Here is a 19,713-nt window from a genome sequence, read left to right on the forward strand (position 1 = left end):
GACAGAAGTATATTCTGCCTGGATCCAGCCTTTTTACCTAAGATAACCTCCGAATTTCACTGTCTCAGGAGATAGTGTTACCTTCTTTCTGCCAGAACCCATCCATCAGTAAAAAAAAAAAAAGAGTTCCATACTTTGGACGTACAGAGATCGGTACTTCATTATCTCCTAAGATCAGGCCCTTGGACGAAGGACCAAAACATGTTTATACAATATTATGGACAACACATGGAGAAAAGGGCTGCAAAAAAACACAATTGCAAATTGGATCAAGAAGACAATAGTCAAAACCTATAAAAACAAAAAAATGCTTCCTCCGGAAAAATTTAAGGCACATTCTACCAGAGCAGTATCAATCTCATGGACAGAGAGGGCAAATGCGTCAATAGAGCAGATCTGCAGAGCTGCCACTTGGTCCTCAGTTCATACATTTCTGAAACATTGTAGACTGAATTTAATGTCCAATGATGATTTGGCCTTTGGGAGGAAAGTACTCCAGGCCATTTACCCCCCTAGGAGTGATTCTTTGGCATTTCTCCTATGGTGCTGTCATGGAGGGTGACTAGATAAAATAGAATTAGACTTACCGGTAATTCGGTTTCTAGGAACCCTCCACGACAGCATGGGTAATCCCGCCCTATTATTTTGTCTTATTATTCTTTGTTGTAAATAAATTTAGAAGCATTCCTACTGGTGTGGTCGTTTGTAAAAACACTGGAGACAGGAAGTGGGGGGGGCTATTTGACCTCTTTGTGTGTTTCCTGTCCCTATTACGGTATGGGGAGTATCCTCCTATGGGGCTGTCATGCAGGGTTCCTAGAAACCAAATTACCGGTAAGTCTAATTCTATTTTTTCTCCTTCATCCAGTCGTAGGAATAGGTGATCAGTGAGGGGAGTATTATTTTTTTCCACCGTTTGCCTAGCTCTCTACAGTTATATATAGCAGACATTTTACTGACCTCGCATGGAGCGCATTATAAAAAATCTGGGATCTGGAGAAGTCACATTTTTGGAAAATTCAAGGAGAATTCAATTCCACTAGAATAAATTTGCTTATTTCTGATTCTATGTTTAAAGTCTCTCTTTTTGAAGAGTGTAAGGTTGGTATAGGGAGGTTTTTAGGCCTTGCAATGCTACCTTTGGAGATTGGGGCTTGGCTTCCTATATTAAGTCATGGGGAAGGTCTTTTAAATGGTCAATATTGACTTTTTGGATTCCTACCTCCAATAAGTGGCACTAGAGTTCCTGTTCTTCTTTCAAAAGGCCATTTGCATATTTTGCTTAAGGTTGTGTGTTTTTGGTGGGTATTTTGGTGCGTATTTGCTGCGCGTAAACGCTCCAGAAATGCATTGCATACCTTATCCCATGACTTCCTATGACATTCTGCAAGTTCTATGCACATGGTCAGGATTTTTTCTGCGCAGATTTTACTCGCAGAAAAAATACGGACAAGACCAATTCTTGTGCGTTTCTGCACGCGTATTTGCCTATACAATGCATTGGAAAAACGCATGGCAAATACGCATGCAAATACACATGTAAAAACCGCATGCGTTTTTCTGCCAAGGAGATGCAGAAATGCTCAGGAAAATTTCTGCTTCATTTCTGCATCGTGGGCACTAAGCCTAATGGTGTTGAAGACTCAAGGGCATTTCAGATCAGATATATTTATACTGATATCATGGCACAGATCATGTGACAATTTGATTTCACATAGTCAACTAATTATGTGACTTCTGAAGTTAATTGGTTTGGCCAAACATGATTTAGAGGATTCATAGCAAAGGGGATAAATAAACATTTAAATTTTTTAGCTTTTTGAGAATCTTTTATTATTATTATTATTATTATTTATTATTATAGCGCCATTTATTCCATGGCGCTTTACATGTGATAGGGATATACATAACAAAAGCATTTACATAATCTTAACAAAACGAGTCAGCGACTGGTACAGGAGGAGCGAGGACCCTGCCCGCGAGGGCTCACAGTCTACGAGGGATGGGTGAGGATACAGTAGGTGAGGGTAGAGCTGGTCGTGCAGTGGTGTTTACTGCAGGTTGTAGGCTTGTCGGAAGAGGTGGGTCTTCAGGTTCCTTTTGAAGGTTTCCACGGTCGGCGAGAGTCTGATATGTTGGGGTAGAGAGTTCCAGAGTAGGGGGGAAGCACGGGAGAAATCTTGTATACGATTGTGGGAGGAGGAGATAAGAGGGGAGTAGAGCAGGAGATCTTGTGAGGATCGGAGGTTGCGTGCAGGTAAGTACCGGGAGACTAGGTCACAGATGTATGGGGGAGACAGGTTGTGGATGGCTTTGTATGCCATGGTTAGAGTTTTGAACTGAATTCTCTGGGCAATGGGGAGCCAGTGAAGGGATTGACAGAGAGGAGAGGCCGGGGAATAGCGGGGGGACAGGTGGATTAGTCGAGCAGCAGAGTTTAGGATAGATTGAAGAGGTGCAAGAGTGTTGGAAGGGATGCCACGGAGCAGGAGGTTGCAGTAGTCGAGGCGGGATATGATGAGGGCATGCACTAGTGTTTTTGCAGAGTCTTTGCTGAGGAATGCACGGATCCGGGAGATGTTTTTGAGTTGGAGTCGGCAGGAGGTGGAAAGGGCTTGAATATGTGGCTTGAAGGAGAGATCAGAGTCCAGGGTTACCCCAAGGCAGCGAGCTTGTGGGACTGGGGAGAGTGAACAGCCATTGACGTTGATGGATAGGTCGGATGGGGGATGTGAATGAGAGGGTGGAAAGATGATGAACTCTGTTTTATCCATGTTGAGTTTTAGAAACCTGTCGGAGAAGAAGGATGAGATGGCGGACAGACATTGTGGGATTCTGGTTAGTAGGGAGGAGATATCGGGTCCATCTTTTCACCCTTCACTAACAATTTGGACTATTTCTGAATACTTTTTCAAGGTACTCTTTAGTGTCCATTTAGGTTTTTCTTTCAAAAGCCTGTGCTAAAGGAAACCTGACCAAATGGGCCGCATGAATCAGAGCCTGGCTGCTCAATTGTAGCCAAGCATGTCTTATTTTGAAAAAGAGTAAACATACTTTCAGAAGCTGTCAGGAAACTATGCGTGGATTACTTGGATGACTAGTCCTAGCTGTCAGTTGTATCAACCTCAAAATAGTAAAAATAAAATGTCAGCTTGCTATGCAAAAAACAACCTCTAACAGAAAAATAAAAACTAATAGAAAACTAAAAATGTTTGGGTCTCAAACACAAAACAATTTTTTTTTATAAAATTAAGATTTTTTTCTCACCACTTCAATAAATAAAAACTAAACATTTTTAATATCACTGTCATCATACTGACCTAGAGAATCATTTTGCCAGGTAATTTTTACCACACAGTAAACACCATAAAAACAAAACCCAAAAAACAATGGTAGAATCCTATGGGTATTTACAATTCACCACACTTCAAATTTTTCCCCATTTTCCAGTACATTGTATGGTGAAATGAATAGTGTCATCCAAAACTACAATTCGCCCTGCTAAAAAACAAGTCCTCATTTGTTGTTGGTGGAAAAACAAGAATGCTATGACTCTTGGAAGAACAGCCACAAGACATTGAGCCGTTGCATCACAAACAGATTTAACGAGATTGCCGAAGATACTATGATAGGGCTCGAGCGTGTCCATTTTCTTGGCACGTTCGCTCATCACTAATTAGCAACACATGGTGGCTATTGAGGGCCTGTCAATCAGACTATAAGGCTGCGTTCACACAGTGCGTATTTCCCTGCGTTTTTTTACGCTGCGTATTTTCCTGCTTTTTTTACCTGCATTTTTTTAAGCAGGTAAAAAAAGCACCTCCATTCACACACTGCATAAAAAAGCGCAGCAAAAAACTCAGTGTGAAATGAAGGATGACATGTGTACTGTCTGTGTCTAGGTGTCCTGTGTGTCTATGTGTCGTGTGTGTGTCCCTAGCAGTGTATATACAGACTATGGATACTCACCTACCCGATGGATGAGAGACGCGTCTGCTCCGTCCCCCGCTTGCAGCATCTGCCGTGAAGCGATCAGCTGACTGTCAGCTGACCGGCTTGTAATCAGCTGACCAGCCGGTTACAAGCCGGTTAGCTAACAGCTGATCGGCTCACCGGCAGAAGCTGTAAGCGCGGGATTGGAGTGGACCGGACCGGACGCCTCTCCCCTGACATCGGGTAGGTGAGTATCCATCCTGCACCTCCGTAAAAAAGCGATGGAATTACGCAGTGTGTGAACGCCGCTGCGTAATTTCATCGCTTATAATGGGCACAATAGAGAGAAAGCGCAGGACGCAGCTGCGTAAAGAATTGACATGCTAATTCTTTACGCAGCTGCGCTTTCCCGCTGCGTAAAATTACACAGTGTCTGAACGGCAAAGTGAATTTCCCATTCACTTTGCCGGCAGACACAAAGCACATTGCGTATTTTCAAAAAGCGCGCGCAAAAAAGCGCGTGAAAATACGCAATGTGTGAACGCAGCCTAAGATTGACTTTAAAATTTCAAAATGCCATTCTGACTTGGATTATCAAAGTAAAAACACCGGCCTCATCAAGTTTAGGTGATACATTTAGTAATGTATTCAGTTTGGTTCATGAAATCTATTGATCGATCCTCTTTAGCTCCAGATCTGTGTGCAAGAAAGCAATATATTTTGGGCTCTATAACAGAAAAAACGTCCAGCACTCCATTTCTACACTTAGGCCATGGCCCCACTATCAGTATTCGTCAGTATTTTTTCTCAGGAGTGGAAGCCAAAACCAGGTGAGGAACAATCAGAGAAAAGGTATAATAAAAATAAGTCTCCAATTCTGCATTTATCACCCACTCCTGGTTTTGACTCCCACTCCTGAGAAAAATACTGACCAAATGCTGGTGGCCTTAAAGGGAACCTGTCACCAGAAAAAACGCTATTAACCTGCAGATATGGGGTTAACTTGCAGGTTAATAGCATTATTAACCTGCCCGAACGCTGTAGGAAGAAAATGAACTTTATTCTCCTTGGCACCGTTCGGGTTTCAGTCATGGGGATGGCGCTGGTGTGGGTTCAGTGACCGCGCCCTGGTACTGACTGACAGCTGGCCCCAATGCAGAACCAGTGTCAGTCAGGGCTGGGGCCGCGGTTACAGCCGGTGCTCTGTATTCCCAGAGCGGTGACTGGACCAGCGCCAGCACCGCCCCCATGACTGAAACCCAAGCGTTGCCGGGGGTTAATAAAGTTTATTTTCTCCTCTGCAGTGTTCGGGTAAGTGCGGGCGCCAGGCAGGTTAACAACACTATTAACCTACAGATTAACCCAATGTCTGCAGGTTAATAGCACAGGTTAATTTTCTGGTGACAAGTTCCCTTTAAAAACTTACAGCTTTTATTATTGGAACATAGATGTTTAAAACAGTGCTTTCAAATGTCTAAAACCAAATGGTGAAAACGCATTGGCTTAGACATTTGAAGAGTCAGTGTTAAACATTTATGTTCCCTAAATAAAAGTTGCAGGTTTTTAAGTCTGAAAGCAGAGTGCTGGAACTTTTTGTCTTCTATGTTTACACACGCTCATATATCCAAGCAACTGTGATGAGGGAGGTACAAATGCAAGGTTTTTGAGCTAAAAAAACATGAACCTTAGCCCTACATTTGTTTTAAAATGTGAATCTTCTTTTTAACTAATGGACATTTACAATCTATGAAATACATGCCACACACAAAAGTAATCCTTTGACAATTATTATTATGCTAATGTGACTGCAGACTTATGAATCTTCAGTCTAGTCTGAACATGCCTGGGAGTATGCATATCGTATTGCATACTTGTGGACCGCCACTTCCAGCGCTGGCACCGGAGAATCCTCACAGTGCACAGTGCGCACAATGTGAGGATTCACAAGTCTGCAGTTACATACAGTAGTGACTACAGACTTGTAGATTAAAGACCAGACAACCCCTTTAACCACTATTTTTTCATTTTGCATTGTGGCTTACATATTTTCCATGTGCTGAAATTGTGTTGGCATATCAGTCTTATTCAAAATACGCACTTTGCTATAAGTCTATAGTGGGGTATGATGTATTACTAATGCATTACTAATATATTATAATTAGTGTTGGGCGAGTAGGTTCTATTAACCGTTTTGCCGCGTATGCTCGGGCCGAGCTCCGAGTATTTACAGCTGCTCGGTGACCAGGTTAAATCGCTCCCGTGTGCATGATTTGCAACTGTTTGACAGCTTTATTACATGTGAGGAATGTCTATTTCTTACACATTCCTCACATGTAATAAAGCTGTCAAACAGTTGCAAATCATGCACACGGGAGCGATTTAACCTGGTCACCGAGCAGCTGTAAATACTCGGAGCTCGGCCGAGCATACTCGGACAGAACATACTCGCTCAACCCTAATTATAATGTATTTCTAATCTATAAACAAAGCTTACACAGTGCTAGGTGTACCTCTACTTAGACATACTACATTCACAGACATAAACTATGTTGTTACATGACATGGGATTTATGACTATTTATGACTATTTTGATGCTCCATACCTCACTTCTCATGGCATTGGCTATTGTTGCTTGTTGTTCAAGTGTAAAAAGTTGGGACACGAAACCAAATACAACAAATTCTGTTAGGTAAATTAGTGCCGTAGAGTCGATTTGTTCTTCTGTGAGAAGGAGTAGAGTCTTCTGACCCTGGAAATATTAATTATTGGAATATAAAGGTTACAGTTACCATCCTAAAGTCCCTAGGTTCAGGTAAAATAATCTGCATTACAATGAAAAATAAAACACAATGATACCTTTGGATTGTAAATGAGTTCTATTGATTGACAACCCTTAAGCGCAGAACATTAATTTGTCTCTGTTTTTCCTAAATAATCAAAGCCGGTCTATGTAGGCAAAGGGAGTCACAGTGCTCATAGTCCATCAGTGACATAGATGATCATACATAGAATATTCTATTCTATATAATAACTGTCATTTTGTCAGAAAAAATAGCACAGCATGCAGGTTTATTTTCCCTTGTAAATATGAACCTGTAGTAGAGGCCACAAACAGTCTCCAGCACAGATGTGAACAGAGTCTTAAGAGTTATAACTACAGTAAATGTCCCATAGTGTACATAATCACAAGGTCATGGTACAGATCTAGCAAAGGTTAACGTGACTAACACAGCTCTGGGACATCACATCACAAAGAAGTGTAATTTGACAACTAATTATGAAAGACTTGTGCAGGATGAAGTTATCTTAAAGCGAACCTGTCAGCAGGATTTTGCTAAGTAAACTACAGGCATGATCATGTTGAGGCTGCTGCACTGATTAATATGATACCTGAGGTGAAGAAATCCATCTTGTGGTTCTTGTATAATCAGTGTTTGCAGTTTTGAGTTAATGATATGCTTGTGCTCCAGGCTGGACTGTCTGCAGTGTCTTATCCTGGTGCTCTAGGCCAGATCAGCAAGAAAAGACCTGCCCACAGGCCCACCCTGAAGCACAAGTGTGTTCCTCATCATAGAGACATCCAGACACATAAAGAGATAGGGGCGCAGCTCTTTTCCTGCTGATCTGGCCTACAGCACCAAGGAAAGACCCTTTCTTCACCTCAGGTATCATATTAATCAGTGCAGCAGCCCCAACATGACACTGCCTGTAGTTTACTTGGCAAAATCCTGCTGACAGGTTAAGGGAAACGTGTCATCAGAAAATTTAAATCAGGTTTTTGTGTTAAATGCAATTTTTTTTTATTTTGACTTTCATTTCAACTAATAATCTGTATTTAAAATACAAATTTGAAATCTTTCAATTTTAAAAAATTAGCCACTAGGGCTATTTTAGACTTCCTTTAGGAATTAAACTTATGTGACAAGTTATGTGACAAGATGGGGCGTTTGTGAGTCGTGATAATAACCTTTGTTACATTTGTACTTCTCTATCCATATAGTGTTCCTTCTATCTGACTGGTAACAATTCATTAGTTTTATTTCTAAAATACTTATCTCACCTTTAATCCAGCTTTTATGTAACAATCTATGAGTTGAGCTTTCAGTGTTACACTTCTCTGTTTCTCATCCTCCGCTTTAGTGTGTGAGCCGAGCTGTACTACATTGAATCCCAACAGGTGTCCTGCAAGCCTGGCAAGTGCAGAGCTATACCGTGGACAACCCTCTCCACAAAGTAGCGTATGGGCACTTCCATGAACACTCCAAAGATTACGGGACATACGGCACAGTAGATTAATTGCACACTACGAAAAAGATTAGAATAAAAAATATAAAAATATACAATGTCTTAAGAAGACAAAGCACAACATTATATTGATGAAACAACAAGAACCTCTGAACCCCATCACCAGTTCTTTACTGCTTATTTTCAAGATTTAGTTTGTGAATTAGTTCTGTGCATTACAAATCTTAATGAATAGAAATGTATGGTATTTTCAAATAATAGGCAAAACTACCCATCAGATATAACTAAAGAAAAGTGAGGTCCCTCTTTATATAATACTGACTAATTCAAGAAAAAGTCATATATTTTTAGGGTGAAATCTGTTGATAGATCCCCTTTAACTTCATATTTGTGTGAAGAGAAGCAGTGAACTTTGGGCTCTGTAACAGAAAAATGGAGCTCTTGGTTAGGTCATCAATATCAGATCTGTGGGGGTCCAACACCTGGTATCCCCACTGATAAGCTATTATTTACTATGAGGTTGACCACGTGTACACAATGTATGGAACAGAGACATTGATGGTACAGCAGATTATCTCTTAGTCAAGTGAATGGGAGATAAGATTCAGTACCCAAAAGGAAGCCACTAAAAGATATATGGTGTTACGCTGTTCTGGTTCTCAGAACAGCTAATCAGTGGGATTGCTAGGGTCCATTTACACTGCAAGTTTATCATGAATAAGCGATCATAGAAATGCTTGTATTACGATAATCATGTAGTCTAACCAGGCTGCTGATCACCAAATGAACAAGCAAAATGCTTGTTTGTTGGGTGAAATGATCTTTGTGTGCAAAAGATCATCGTTCTCAGCATTGCATGGTCCTGTATAAACAAGGCTCCCACTGCTGAGAACAATGGCAGCCTACACACACTAAACAATTACAGATTGTACAGTTCACATTGTTAACCCCTTCCTCTCCAGACAAGTATGGTGCAAGTCTGGAGAGGGTGTATGGAGCAGGCTCAGAGGCTGAGCCTGACCCATACATGGCAGATAATGGCTGAGACACGCAGCCAGGATCTTCCTGTAACAGCCGCGAGTGTTTCATAACATGAAAGTAAGGTTAACAATATAACTTTCATTACAAAACCTTCAGTATTACTAAAATTAGTTGATGCAAAAATGAATACATCATGCCAAAAATTACTACATCTAGTCTTTCTAGTATTACAGTGAAACATGGTGGTGGCACTGTCCTTATTGGGAGCTGCAGGAGTGCTGTTGGTGTCAGGGAGCTACATATCATTAATGGTATCGAATTCCCAGATGTGCTGCTCTGTATTGAAAGTGAAGATGTTACTATCACTCTGTGCCCTTGGTAGACGTGCACTTTTCCAACATGACAATGATCCAAAACACACATATGTTGCATTTCTGAAAAAAAGGGTGAAAATGATTCAGTGGCAAAGTACGTTTTCTAATCTGAACCCTATGGGGAATTCTAAAGAGACAGATGGAGCATCACTCTCCATCCAGCATCCAGGCTCCAGAAGAGGTTGTTCTTAAAGGGAATTTGTCAGTAGGGTTTTGCCACCTCATCTGAGAGTAGTATAATGTAGGAAAAAAGACCCTGATTGCAATGATGTATCATTTAGTTTACTGCCTGCAGCAGGTGTGACACAATTAGAGTGTTTAGATGTAGCATGTAGCAGAGCTCAGGAAGTTAACCCCACCCACACCACATTTTGTACATTGTCTATTGGGGGGCGTGGTTGGACAACTGCTCATGTAAGCACCAGTCCTGGCAATGGTAATGTCCTGGTGATGAAATCTTCATTCAATAGAAACATTCTATAGAAAAAACAGCACACAACCTAATCAATGTCACATCCCTGAAATCTGTGTCTCAGCCCGTATCTCATGCTGTCCTCAGATCACATAGCAAAAAGCTGCTGACAGATTCCGTTTAAAGAATGGAAAAAGATAGATGATGCAATATATCGCCAACTTGTTCATTTTATGCCCGGAAAAATACTTTTTACAGTGCTGTCCTTAAAAATCTTGCAGGTCATATGAAATACTAGATGTAGTAGTTTTTGATGTGGGGTGTATTCATTTTTGCATCAACTAATTTGAGTAACACTGAAGATTTTGTAATGAAAATTATATTTATTATCCTTTCTTTCATGTTATGGATTAAAAAAATGTTCTATAAAACTCAGTCAAAATTTTGGAAATTGTTCTTATGTCGAGTGAGATATTGATTAATATCTAACTTTTCACAGGGGTTTGTACTCAATTTATGCTGAAAACTATGTATATGTTTAAACTGCATGTGACCTTGTTATTTTAAGAGGAGCGGTGATCTTTATGGCAAAATCTGCAGCGATGAGTTGTGTCTGGAAGATGTCGACAAAAAGGTCAGACTAAATGAAGAAAAAAGTAAAGAAAATAACTAATCAGATGAGATGTTAGCAGTAAATTACTTGATATAAATATTTATTCTGTATCTATTTTATATGACCTGCAGTGATCTGTTTTTGATATTTATTGGTGGACTGATATATGCTCCAGTTGTATAGAGAAAAAGCTTTGCAATGGTATAACTGGATGTATGCATACTAAGAGTGCGATAGTGAGTATTGAGTTAATTATTGTATACAGGCACATGTGTGGCCAATGGTATATAGGAAGATAAAAAATCTATATATTCTAAATTATTCCTATCCTATGTGGCCAACAGTGTGCCTCTGCTATACCAGTTATCTCACTACCTGTCTGTCTTTGCAGGACACTATCTGTTGCATGGTCTGCACTTTATATGTATATATTTTTTAATGCTATGAAATTAAAAGTTAATTTTTTAACTGCACTCATATTTTTGCTATATCTTGTATTACAATCTAGAGTGGGTTATATACAAATCTCTTTTTGCTTTACTATGTGTAGCACAAGCAACCAGAAGATCGCAGCTTCAAGTCTTCTAAGGAGACTACTGAAGCAAGTAAAACATGTAGAAAAAAAGTTTTTAAAAATATTAAAAAATTTAAAAAATATAAAAGTTTAAATCACCTCTCTTTTGCCCCATTCAAAATAAAACACTAAAAAATACACAGATTTGGTATCGCTCTGTTCAGAAACGCCCAAGCTATCAAAATATAAAAAGAATGAATCAGATCAATAAATGGCGTAATGTGCAAAAAAATCAAAACGCAAGAATTAAGGTTTTTTAGACTCCCCAATATTGCAATAGACTGCAATAACAGGCGATCAAAACATTGTATCTAGCTCAAAATGATATAATTAAAAACGTCAGCTCGGTGCGCAAAACATAAGCCCTCACCCAGCTCCAGAGCCCAAAAAACAGAGACGCTACGGGTCTCGGAAAGTCATTTTTTTGTGTGTTTTTTTTTACAAATTTGGATTTTTTTTTCACCACTTAAATAAAAAAGAACCTAACATGTTTGGTATCTGCAAACTTGTAATGACCTGGAGAATAATAATTGCAGGTCAATTTTAGCATTTAGTGAACATGGTAAAAAAAAAAACAATTTGTTTTGCAATTTCACCACACTTGGAATTTTTTTTCCCGTTTTCCAGTACACTATATGGTAAAATCAATGGTGTTGTTCAAAAGTGCAACTCGTCCAGCAAAAAACATGCCCTCACACGGCCATTCATGTGAGCCCACCAGCCAGCGACAAGGCCCTTTGTTGGGACCCTAAACCTAACATGATGCTAAAAGCTTACAATTGTTTGGGTAGGTAGGATCAATCTATATTTAAAAGCACCTGATGGGAAGAGTGCTCAGATAGAAGGTATGCACTGCAAATATCAAAAGCTGACCGGCACTTCCAAACAGAAAAAAGACAAGTGTGAACAGATGCGAGCTGAGAGAGCCTCTCTATATAACTAACAAAATGGCTGTTGGGCTCACACAAATTGGCCAATTTGTGAGCTAAGTACCTTCATTTTTTAACATGTTTTCTACAGCAGTAATGCAGTTCCAATTTCATATATTCAATGTTTACATATTATAGGGTTTCAGAGTACAGTTTTAATTTGTTAGTTATATAGAGAGGTTCTCTTAGCTTGCACCTGTTCACACTTGTCTTTTTCTGCCGGTGAGTTTTTTGATATTTAAAGTACATGCCCTCTGACTGAGCACTTCTGCTCATCAGTTGATGGCGTTTTTAAATAGAGCTTGATCCTACCTGCCCATATAACTGTAGGCTTCTAGACTGGGAGAGACATCATGTTATATTTAGGGTCCCAACAAAGCGGTACGTCTTGTCGCTGGCCGTTGGGCTCACAGTTATTGGCCAATTTGTGCGCTAAGTACCTTCATTTTTTAACATGTTTTCTACATCAATAATGCAGTTCCTATTTTATATATTCAATGTTTACATATTGATATAAAAGGGTTAATGTTTTTTCTCTCTGTTCTACAGTTTGTTTAGTACAACCCCTGGCAAAAATTATGGAATCACCGGGCTCGGAGGATGTTCATTCAGTTGTTTAATGTTGTTGAAAAAAAGCAGATCACAGACATGGCACAAAACTAAAGTCATTTCAAATGGCAACTTTAGGGCTTTAAGAAACACTAAAAGAAATCAAGATTAAAAATGTGGTACTCAGTAGGGGTAATTTTTTTTTCAGACCAAGCAGAGGGAAAAAATTATGGAATCACTCAATTCTGAGGAAAAAATGATGGAATCATGAAAAACAAACACACAAAAGAACACTCCAATACATCACTAGTATTTTGTTGCACCACCTCTGGCTTTAATAATAGCTTGCAGTCACTGAGGCATGGACTTAATGAGTGACAAACAGTACTCTTCATCAATCTGGCTCCAACTTTCTCTGATTGCTGTTGTCAGATCAGCTTTACAGGTTGGAGCCTTGTCATGGATCATTTTCTTCAACTTCCACCAAAGATTTTCAATTGGATTGAGATCCGGATTATTTGCAGGCCATGACAATAAGCTTATGTGTCTTCTTTCAAGGAATGTTTTCGCAGTTTTTGCTCTATGGCAGGATGCATTATCATCTTGAAAAATGATGTCATCATCCCCAAACATCCTTTCAATTGATGGGATAAGAAAACTGTCCAAAATATCAATGTAAACTTGGGCATTTATTGAAGATGTAATGACAGCCATCTCCCCAGTGCCTTTACCTGACATGCAGCCCCATATCATCAATGACTGTGGAAATTTGCATGTTCTCTTCAAGCAGTCATCTTTATAAATCTCATTGGAACAGCACCAAACAAAAGTTCCAGCATCATCACCTTGCCCAATGCAGATTCGCGATTCATCACTTAATATGACTTTCATCCAGTCATCCACAGTCCACGATTGCTTTTCCTTAGCCCATTATAACCTTGTTTTTTTCTGTTTAGGTGTTAATGATGACTTATGTTTAGCTTTTCTGTATGTAAATCCCATTTCCTTTAGGCGGTTTCTTACAGTTTGGTCACAGACATTGACTCCAGTTTCCTCCCATTCGCTCCTCATTTGTTTTGTTGTGCATTTCCTGTTTTGGAGACATATAGCTTTAAGTTTCCGGTCTTGACGCTTTGATGTCTTCCTTGGTCTACCAGTATGTTTACCTTTAACAACCTTCCCATTTTCTTTGTATTTGGTCCAGATTTTAGACACAGCTGACTGTGAACAACCAACATCTTTTGCAACATTGCGTGATGATTTACCTTCTTTTAAGAGTTTGATAATCCTCTCCTTTGTTTCAATTGACATCTCTCGTGTTGGAGCCATGATTCATGTCAGTCCACTTGGTGCAACAGCTCTCCAAGGTGTGATCACTCCTTTTTAGATGCAGACTAAGGAGCAGATCTAATTTGATGCAGGTGTTAGTTTTGGAAATTAAAATTTACAGGGTGATTCCATAATTTTTTCCTCAGAATTGAGTGATTCCATAATTTTTTTCCCTCTGCTTGGTCTGAAAAAAATTACCCTTACTGAGTACCACATTTTTAATCTTGATTTCTTTTAGTGTTTCTTAAAGCCATAAAGTTGCCATTTGAAATGACTTTAGTTTTGTGCCATGTCTGTGATCTGCTTTTTTTCAACAACATTAAACAAATGAATGAATATCCTCCGAGCCCAGTGATTCCATCATTTTTGCCAGGGGTTGTATTAACCAGTCTTATAGTCTCAAAGTCAAGGCTTTAATACTTCATTTAATACTTTCTTATCTCATATGCAATGTTTTGAGGTTCTGCAAAACTGTGTTATGGGTACATGATAAATAAAGTCATCATGACCTGGGTAACAGGTGCAGTGAGTGGAGATTCCTAAATGGAAATTACATGGTCTGTAAATGGTATAAGAAGAAGCATTCACAGAAGAATTGTCTTGCTAACAATATTTGTGCATTCTTTTCTCTGAGCGCTCGTTATTTTGGAGGGCCTAATCTCTTAATTCGGCCTCACTGGTGTTCTGGCAATCTGACTTTGGGTCAGAATCAAATCAGTTACAACAATATTATGACGTTCTAGTTATATAGAGAGGCTCTCTTAGCTTACACCTGTTCATACTTGTCTTTTTCTGTTTTGAAGTGACGGTCAGTTTTTTTATATTTGTTAGTAGGTGTAGTTTCTCTTGCTACAAATTACTGTGACATAATATTGTAGTGACAGTTCCGTTACAGGAGCTGTGCCTTCTTGATCAGTTGCTGCTCCTCACTGTTATATACAGCCGACATGCGCACTAATGGCTGGGATCAGATGCCAAAGTCGATGTAAATATAGTATTAAAAATGCAAGGGAATCAAAAAATGAGATTGGATTTGGTCTTTTATCCCTATTCTCCCCATGTTTTCATTGTTTAAGAAAAATGTACTTTGAATAGTGCAATGTATAATACAGTTCTGTTTTGCACACTGTAAATATGAACATGTATATGAACATGTCATTTTTCAATGTACAGTAGCTTTAGGATGGGTCCCAGGAATCAATCCCACCTATGAATCCCAGGCACTTCAGTCTGACATTGTATATAGTGCTGCTCACCATTATAGGCACCCCTTCAATTATTTTATAGACTGTACAATATCTTCAGAAATAAATGGAAATGTGCCAAAGTTATATCATCAGGATTTTTTAATTAGTGGTCCAAAGTAATACAACAATAAAACATTGTTTTTCAATTTTCATATTGCAATAAAGGCACCCCTAATTAATACTTGGCTGCACACCCTTTTGCATTGCTGACAGCGTCCAAACATTTCTTGCAGCCATCTATAAGCTTTCTGCACTTCTCAGCTGGAATTTTCTTTCTTTTTCCCAATGGCAGATTTCAGCTCACCTCAAAGATTTTCAATGGGATTGAAGTCAGGACTCATTGCTGGCCATTTTAAATCAGTCCATTTTTTCTTTTTTCAACCATTCCTGTGTACTTTTGGATGTGTGCTTTGGGTCATTATCTTGCTGGAGGACCAATGATCTTCGACTGAAACCAAGTTTTCTTACACTAGGTAGGACATTTCGCTGTAAAATCTCTTGATAATTCTCCGATTTCATGATTCCTGTGATACAGTCAAGGCTTCCAGCACCATACGCAGCAAAGTAACCCCACAGCATTATGGATCCTCCACCATGCTTAACTGTTGGTAAGGTGTTCTTTTCCTTATAAGCTTCATTGCACCATCTGTAAACAAACTGTTGCTTTGCATTCCCAAAAAGCTCTATTTCTGTTTCATTTGTTCTCATAACATTTTCCCAGAAGCATTGTGGTTTGTCAAGGTACTCTTTGGCAAAGATCAGTCATTCTTTTTTATGTCTTTTGTTCAGCAATGGATTCTTCCTTGGTCTTCACCCATAAAGCTCTGCTTGCTTTAGTGTGCAATGTATGGTACTCGATGAAACCATGACTCCAGATTGTTCCAGGTGGGCCTTCAGATCTTTGAATGTTTAACGTGGTGTTTTTTCCACCATTTGCACCAACCTTTGAAGACATATCTTGTCAATTTTCCTCTTTTCTTCACGTCCAGGGAGGTTCTTGATGATTCCATGCTTGGCAAACGTCTTAATAACATAGAGCCCTGTTGAAACTGGGATACCAAGGTCTTTGGAGTTAGCCTTATACTCTTTGGAAGTCTTGTGTTTGCTAATAATAGTAGTTCTGATGTCCTTAGACAGCTTATTTGTCTTCACCATTGTGACAAAGGAACAGGGCCTACCATGTGGCTTTTTAAAACACTGAAGTCATCATTCATTGGCTAATTCATGTCACATGGGCACCGACAATTAATCACAGATGAATCTCTTTTGTGAGTTACCACAGGCGAGTAAAAATGTGTTTCCATACTAAATTAATGTAAAGGGTGCCAATACCAGTGACACAGTAAGCTTTAGGTTTTTCTACTTTTCCCTCCCAATGTTTTTTTTTTATAATTATTGTTCATCATTTGCTCTTTTGTATTTAACACGAGTGCTCTATACAAAAAAACTGTTTCACTTGATTCATTTTTTTCAGGAGATATTTCACATTATGTGCTTAAACTTCATGGGTGCCAATAACGATGAGCAGGACTGTATGGTGGCTAGTTATAATAATTGGCTGAGAATAGAAATTTATTATAAAAAATACATCATGTCTCTTTCTCATGTAACAATTTTTCTTCACCTGAGTAAGGAGAAAGGGTTGAAATATTGCACCAATACAAACATGTAATGTAATTTCACAGAAGCTTTTACTAGAAGATTGTGCTTTTTTATTATTCCTTAACAGGTTATCGACCATTCTGCCTACTGGCACAGAAGAGAGCAATGCTTTATCGTAGTTTTATTAGTACAGTATGAATGTTCCATTTGTCTGTCTGAAGAAATGAATATTGAAAATGGCAAGATATAGAGACTGTCTTGAAATACTAGACATAACAGACATCCTACCGGAAGACCTTTGTTCTCTAAACAGGCATTAAAATATCAAATACGTATACAGAAAAAGGCTATACATCAATTACCTCCATTTTCAAAGATTAATAGACAGGAACAGAAAATCCGTTTGAAATGAGTCTGTTCTTTCCAACAAGTTAATTCATTTAACAAAGGATTTTTCTAAGAGAAATAGATCAATATGTCTTGTACTCAAGTTCAGTGTTCTGTTCAGTGAGCACACAATGATCTCCTTAATAATTTATGAGCCACGCTACAGTATGAATGACAGCTGAACAAGTCACAGCCACAGACCTGGTAAAATGTGATGCTCAATCTGGGATTCACTTTGTTGTATTCTCTGAGCGCTTCTGTTAGCAACTGCTTCACATGAACTGAATCAAACGTTTGCTGGTAGCCATCTAAGACCTGATTGGAGCTGCTGGACTTCTCACTTCTCCTCAGCAAATTTATATCTTGCTGTCTGGCCACAGTAGTAACTAGACCACCTTCATCTTCCACAATGTTACTGAATAGGGGCTGCTTAGTACCTAGAATGACTTGTACCTGCAAAACATTTCAATATGGAATTTAGCAAAGGGGATTATTTTATATTATATTTCAGTTTTGTGTTAATTTTTTTTCACAAGCTACACAGTCATGTACATAACTTAGTTTTGTTTGACCACAAGCTTAAATTAATCATCCCCCTATATTATTGAAACTCTAGGCACTATAAAATAAAATCAAGCAATACAGAATTACAGCACAAAAATGACTTAAATGGTTCACTGAGATATAATGGAGTCTCTGATATAATTCAAACTGCAGATCGTCCTAGTCACTGTGCTGTAAGTACAGGCTGCAGACTGATGACATACAGCTACTGAGACCTGCGTCTCAACTGACAAGAGCTGTATCAGTCGGCAGTTCCAGAGCACGCCTGTCATATGTGAATATAGCTCTTCATTGCTGAGCACAAAGGGGGCTATCTCCAGTTTAATGTTTGTTTTTTTTCCTCTGTGCACTGCTATAAAGCTGTGAGACTGATGGAGGAGGAGGAGGAGGAGGATGAAGCTGGAAATGTTCTTATGGAGGACAACATGGGTTAAAACATATTTCTTCACATATCGCAGCAGTGCTCCCGGCCACCGACAAGGTATGTGTGATACAGCTCTTCTCAGCTAAGTCACAGGTAGCTGTATGTTTTCAGCTTGTAGCCCATTCTAATAGCACAGTGACTAGGACAGTCTGCAGTTTGAATTATATCAGGGACACAATTATATCTCATTCTCTGAAAACCCCTTCAAGTCATTTTTGTGCAGTAATTCTGTATTAATTGATCTCGGGAGCAGTATTTCTTTAGTTTGCAGCTCATACTAACATGTGACTAGGACAGGCTCTAGTTTGAATTATATCAGGGACTCCATTTTACCTCATTCTTGGAGAACCCCTTTAAAGTTGTTGACCAGCAGTGCTCATTTGAATAGGACATGTGCATAATACTTGCTGATAGTTGTCATGGCTGGGTTTAGGGATTCCATCTGCTGACCTGTTGCTGCGTGGCTGGTTCTTCTGTCTACTGAGCTATTGCCTTTTCTTCCCTGTCCAAATGCTGATGGTTCCAATTGTCTTTGGTCCCCCATCTTGGTTTGCTCCTTTCCAGGTGTTTTCCATCTTCCCTTTTGGTCTGCCTTATCACACTCTGGGTTGAGTTTCATATGTTCACCTTTCACTGCATTTCCTTGCTGGCTATACTCCTGGGTGGACATGCATTTAGGATTTCCAGCCCATCAGCTAAGGAGTTTACCTTGCATGGTAAACACCAGTTGAATTCTTGCAGTGCGTCTGTTTGTTCTCCTTCCCAGTCCTTGTTACTTTCACCTCTTCAGGTTTCTAGGAGGTTATACTTGTTCCATTAACTTTTGGCTCTCCTTAGCTTTCCCTCTGTGAACATGTTTTATTTTTCTCACCCTGGGTTTTCATATCTTCCTGTACACTTTCCTCTCCTCTTGTTGGCAGTGTGTTGCAGCCTCCCCTCTGGTTCCTCAGGAGGTGCGAGTAACCCCTCAATGGCCTTTTAGGGAGCCAGGTCAGAGGTGGTGTTTTTGAGTTGCTAGGGTTTATCTAGTCTGTGAAGGGTCCAGTTGGGTGTGGGTGCGGCATCTTCCTGTAGTAGGTCTTCCCTTTTTTCCGTTACCCATGAGTGGCGCTGCTCACCTCCTGATGTGGACATCCCCTTTAATGATAATAGACAGAGACTCATTTTAAGGGCGCAATCAGACTGCCGTATTACTTGCGCGATGATTGCATCGCAATTGTCGGACTGGCCGTCGGCTCTCCTCACCTGAGCGTGATAGCTGCATAGAAATACATGCTGTCACTCTCAGGTCAGGAGAGCAGATGGCCAGTCCGAGGATTGTAATGTGGTGCTCGAGCCAGTAATGCAGCCATCTGACTGTGCACTTAAAGGGAATCTGTCAACCCATTTCATGCCGTAGCCATGTTGGTTGTGGGCATATCAGTGATTGGCTGGCCGCATAGCGTCATCGGGTCTATATAAGACCTGGTGCCCCTATGCTCATCACAGTCTACCCCAGATGCAGGCAGAGTAGGGTGAGCTGCTGCTGAGTCAGGAAGAGATTTACTTG

The 19,713-nt window shown here is 39.7% G+C and overlaps 1 protein-coding gene across 1 annotated transcript in view; it reads right to left on the reverse strand.

Annotated features, from left to right (window-relative positions):
- The window catches only part of LOC141213014 (uncharacterized), a 903,379-nt gene that overhangs the window by 417,282 nt on the left and 466,384 nt on the right, over window positions 1-19,713 (reverse strand). Inside the window, 3 exon segments of the mRNA XM_073665145.1 lie at window positions 6,537-6,683; window positions 7,995-8,237; window positions 17,378-17,629. Of these exon segments, the coding sequence (XP_073521246.1) occupies window positions 6,537-6,683; window positions 7,995-8,237; window positions 17,378-17,629 (642 nt within the window).

Source organism: Phyllobates terribilis, unplaced genomic scaffold (assembly GCF_046119375.1).
Source record: "Phyllobates terribilis strain yellow unplaced genomic scaffold, ASM4611937v1 Scaffold_2__4_contigs__length_985480577, whole genome shotgun sequence".
In the NCBI taxonomy this organism is placed as follows: domain Eukaryota; kingdom Metazoa; phylum Chordata; class Amphibia; order Anura; family Dendrobatidae; genus Phyllobates; species Phyllobates terribilis.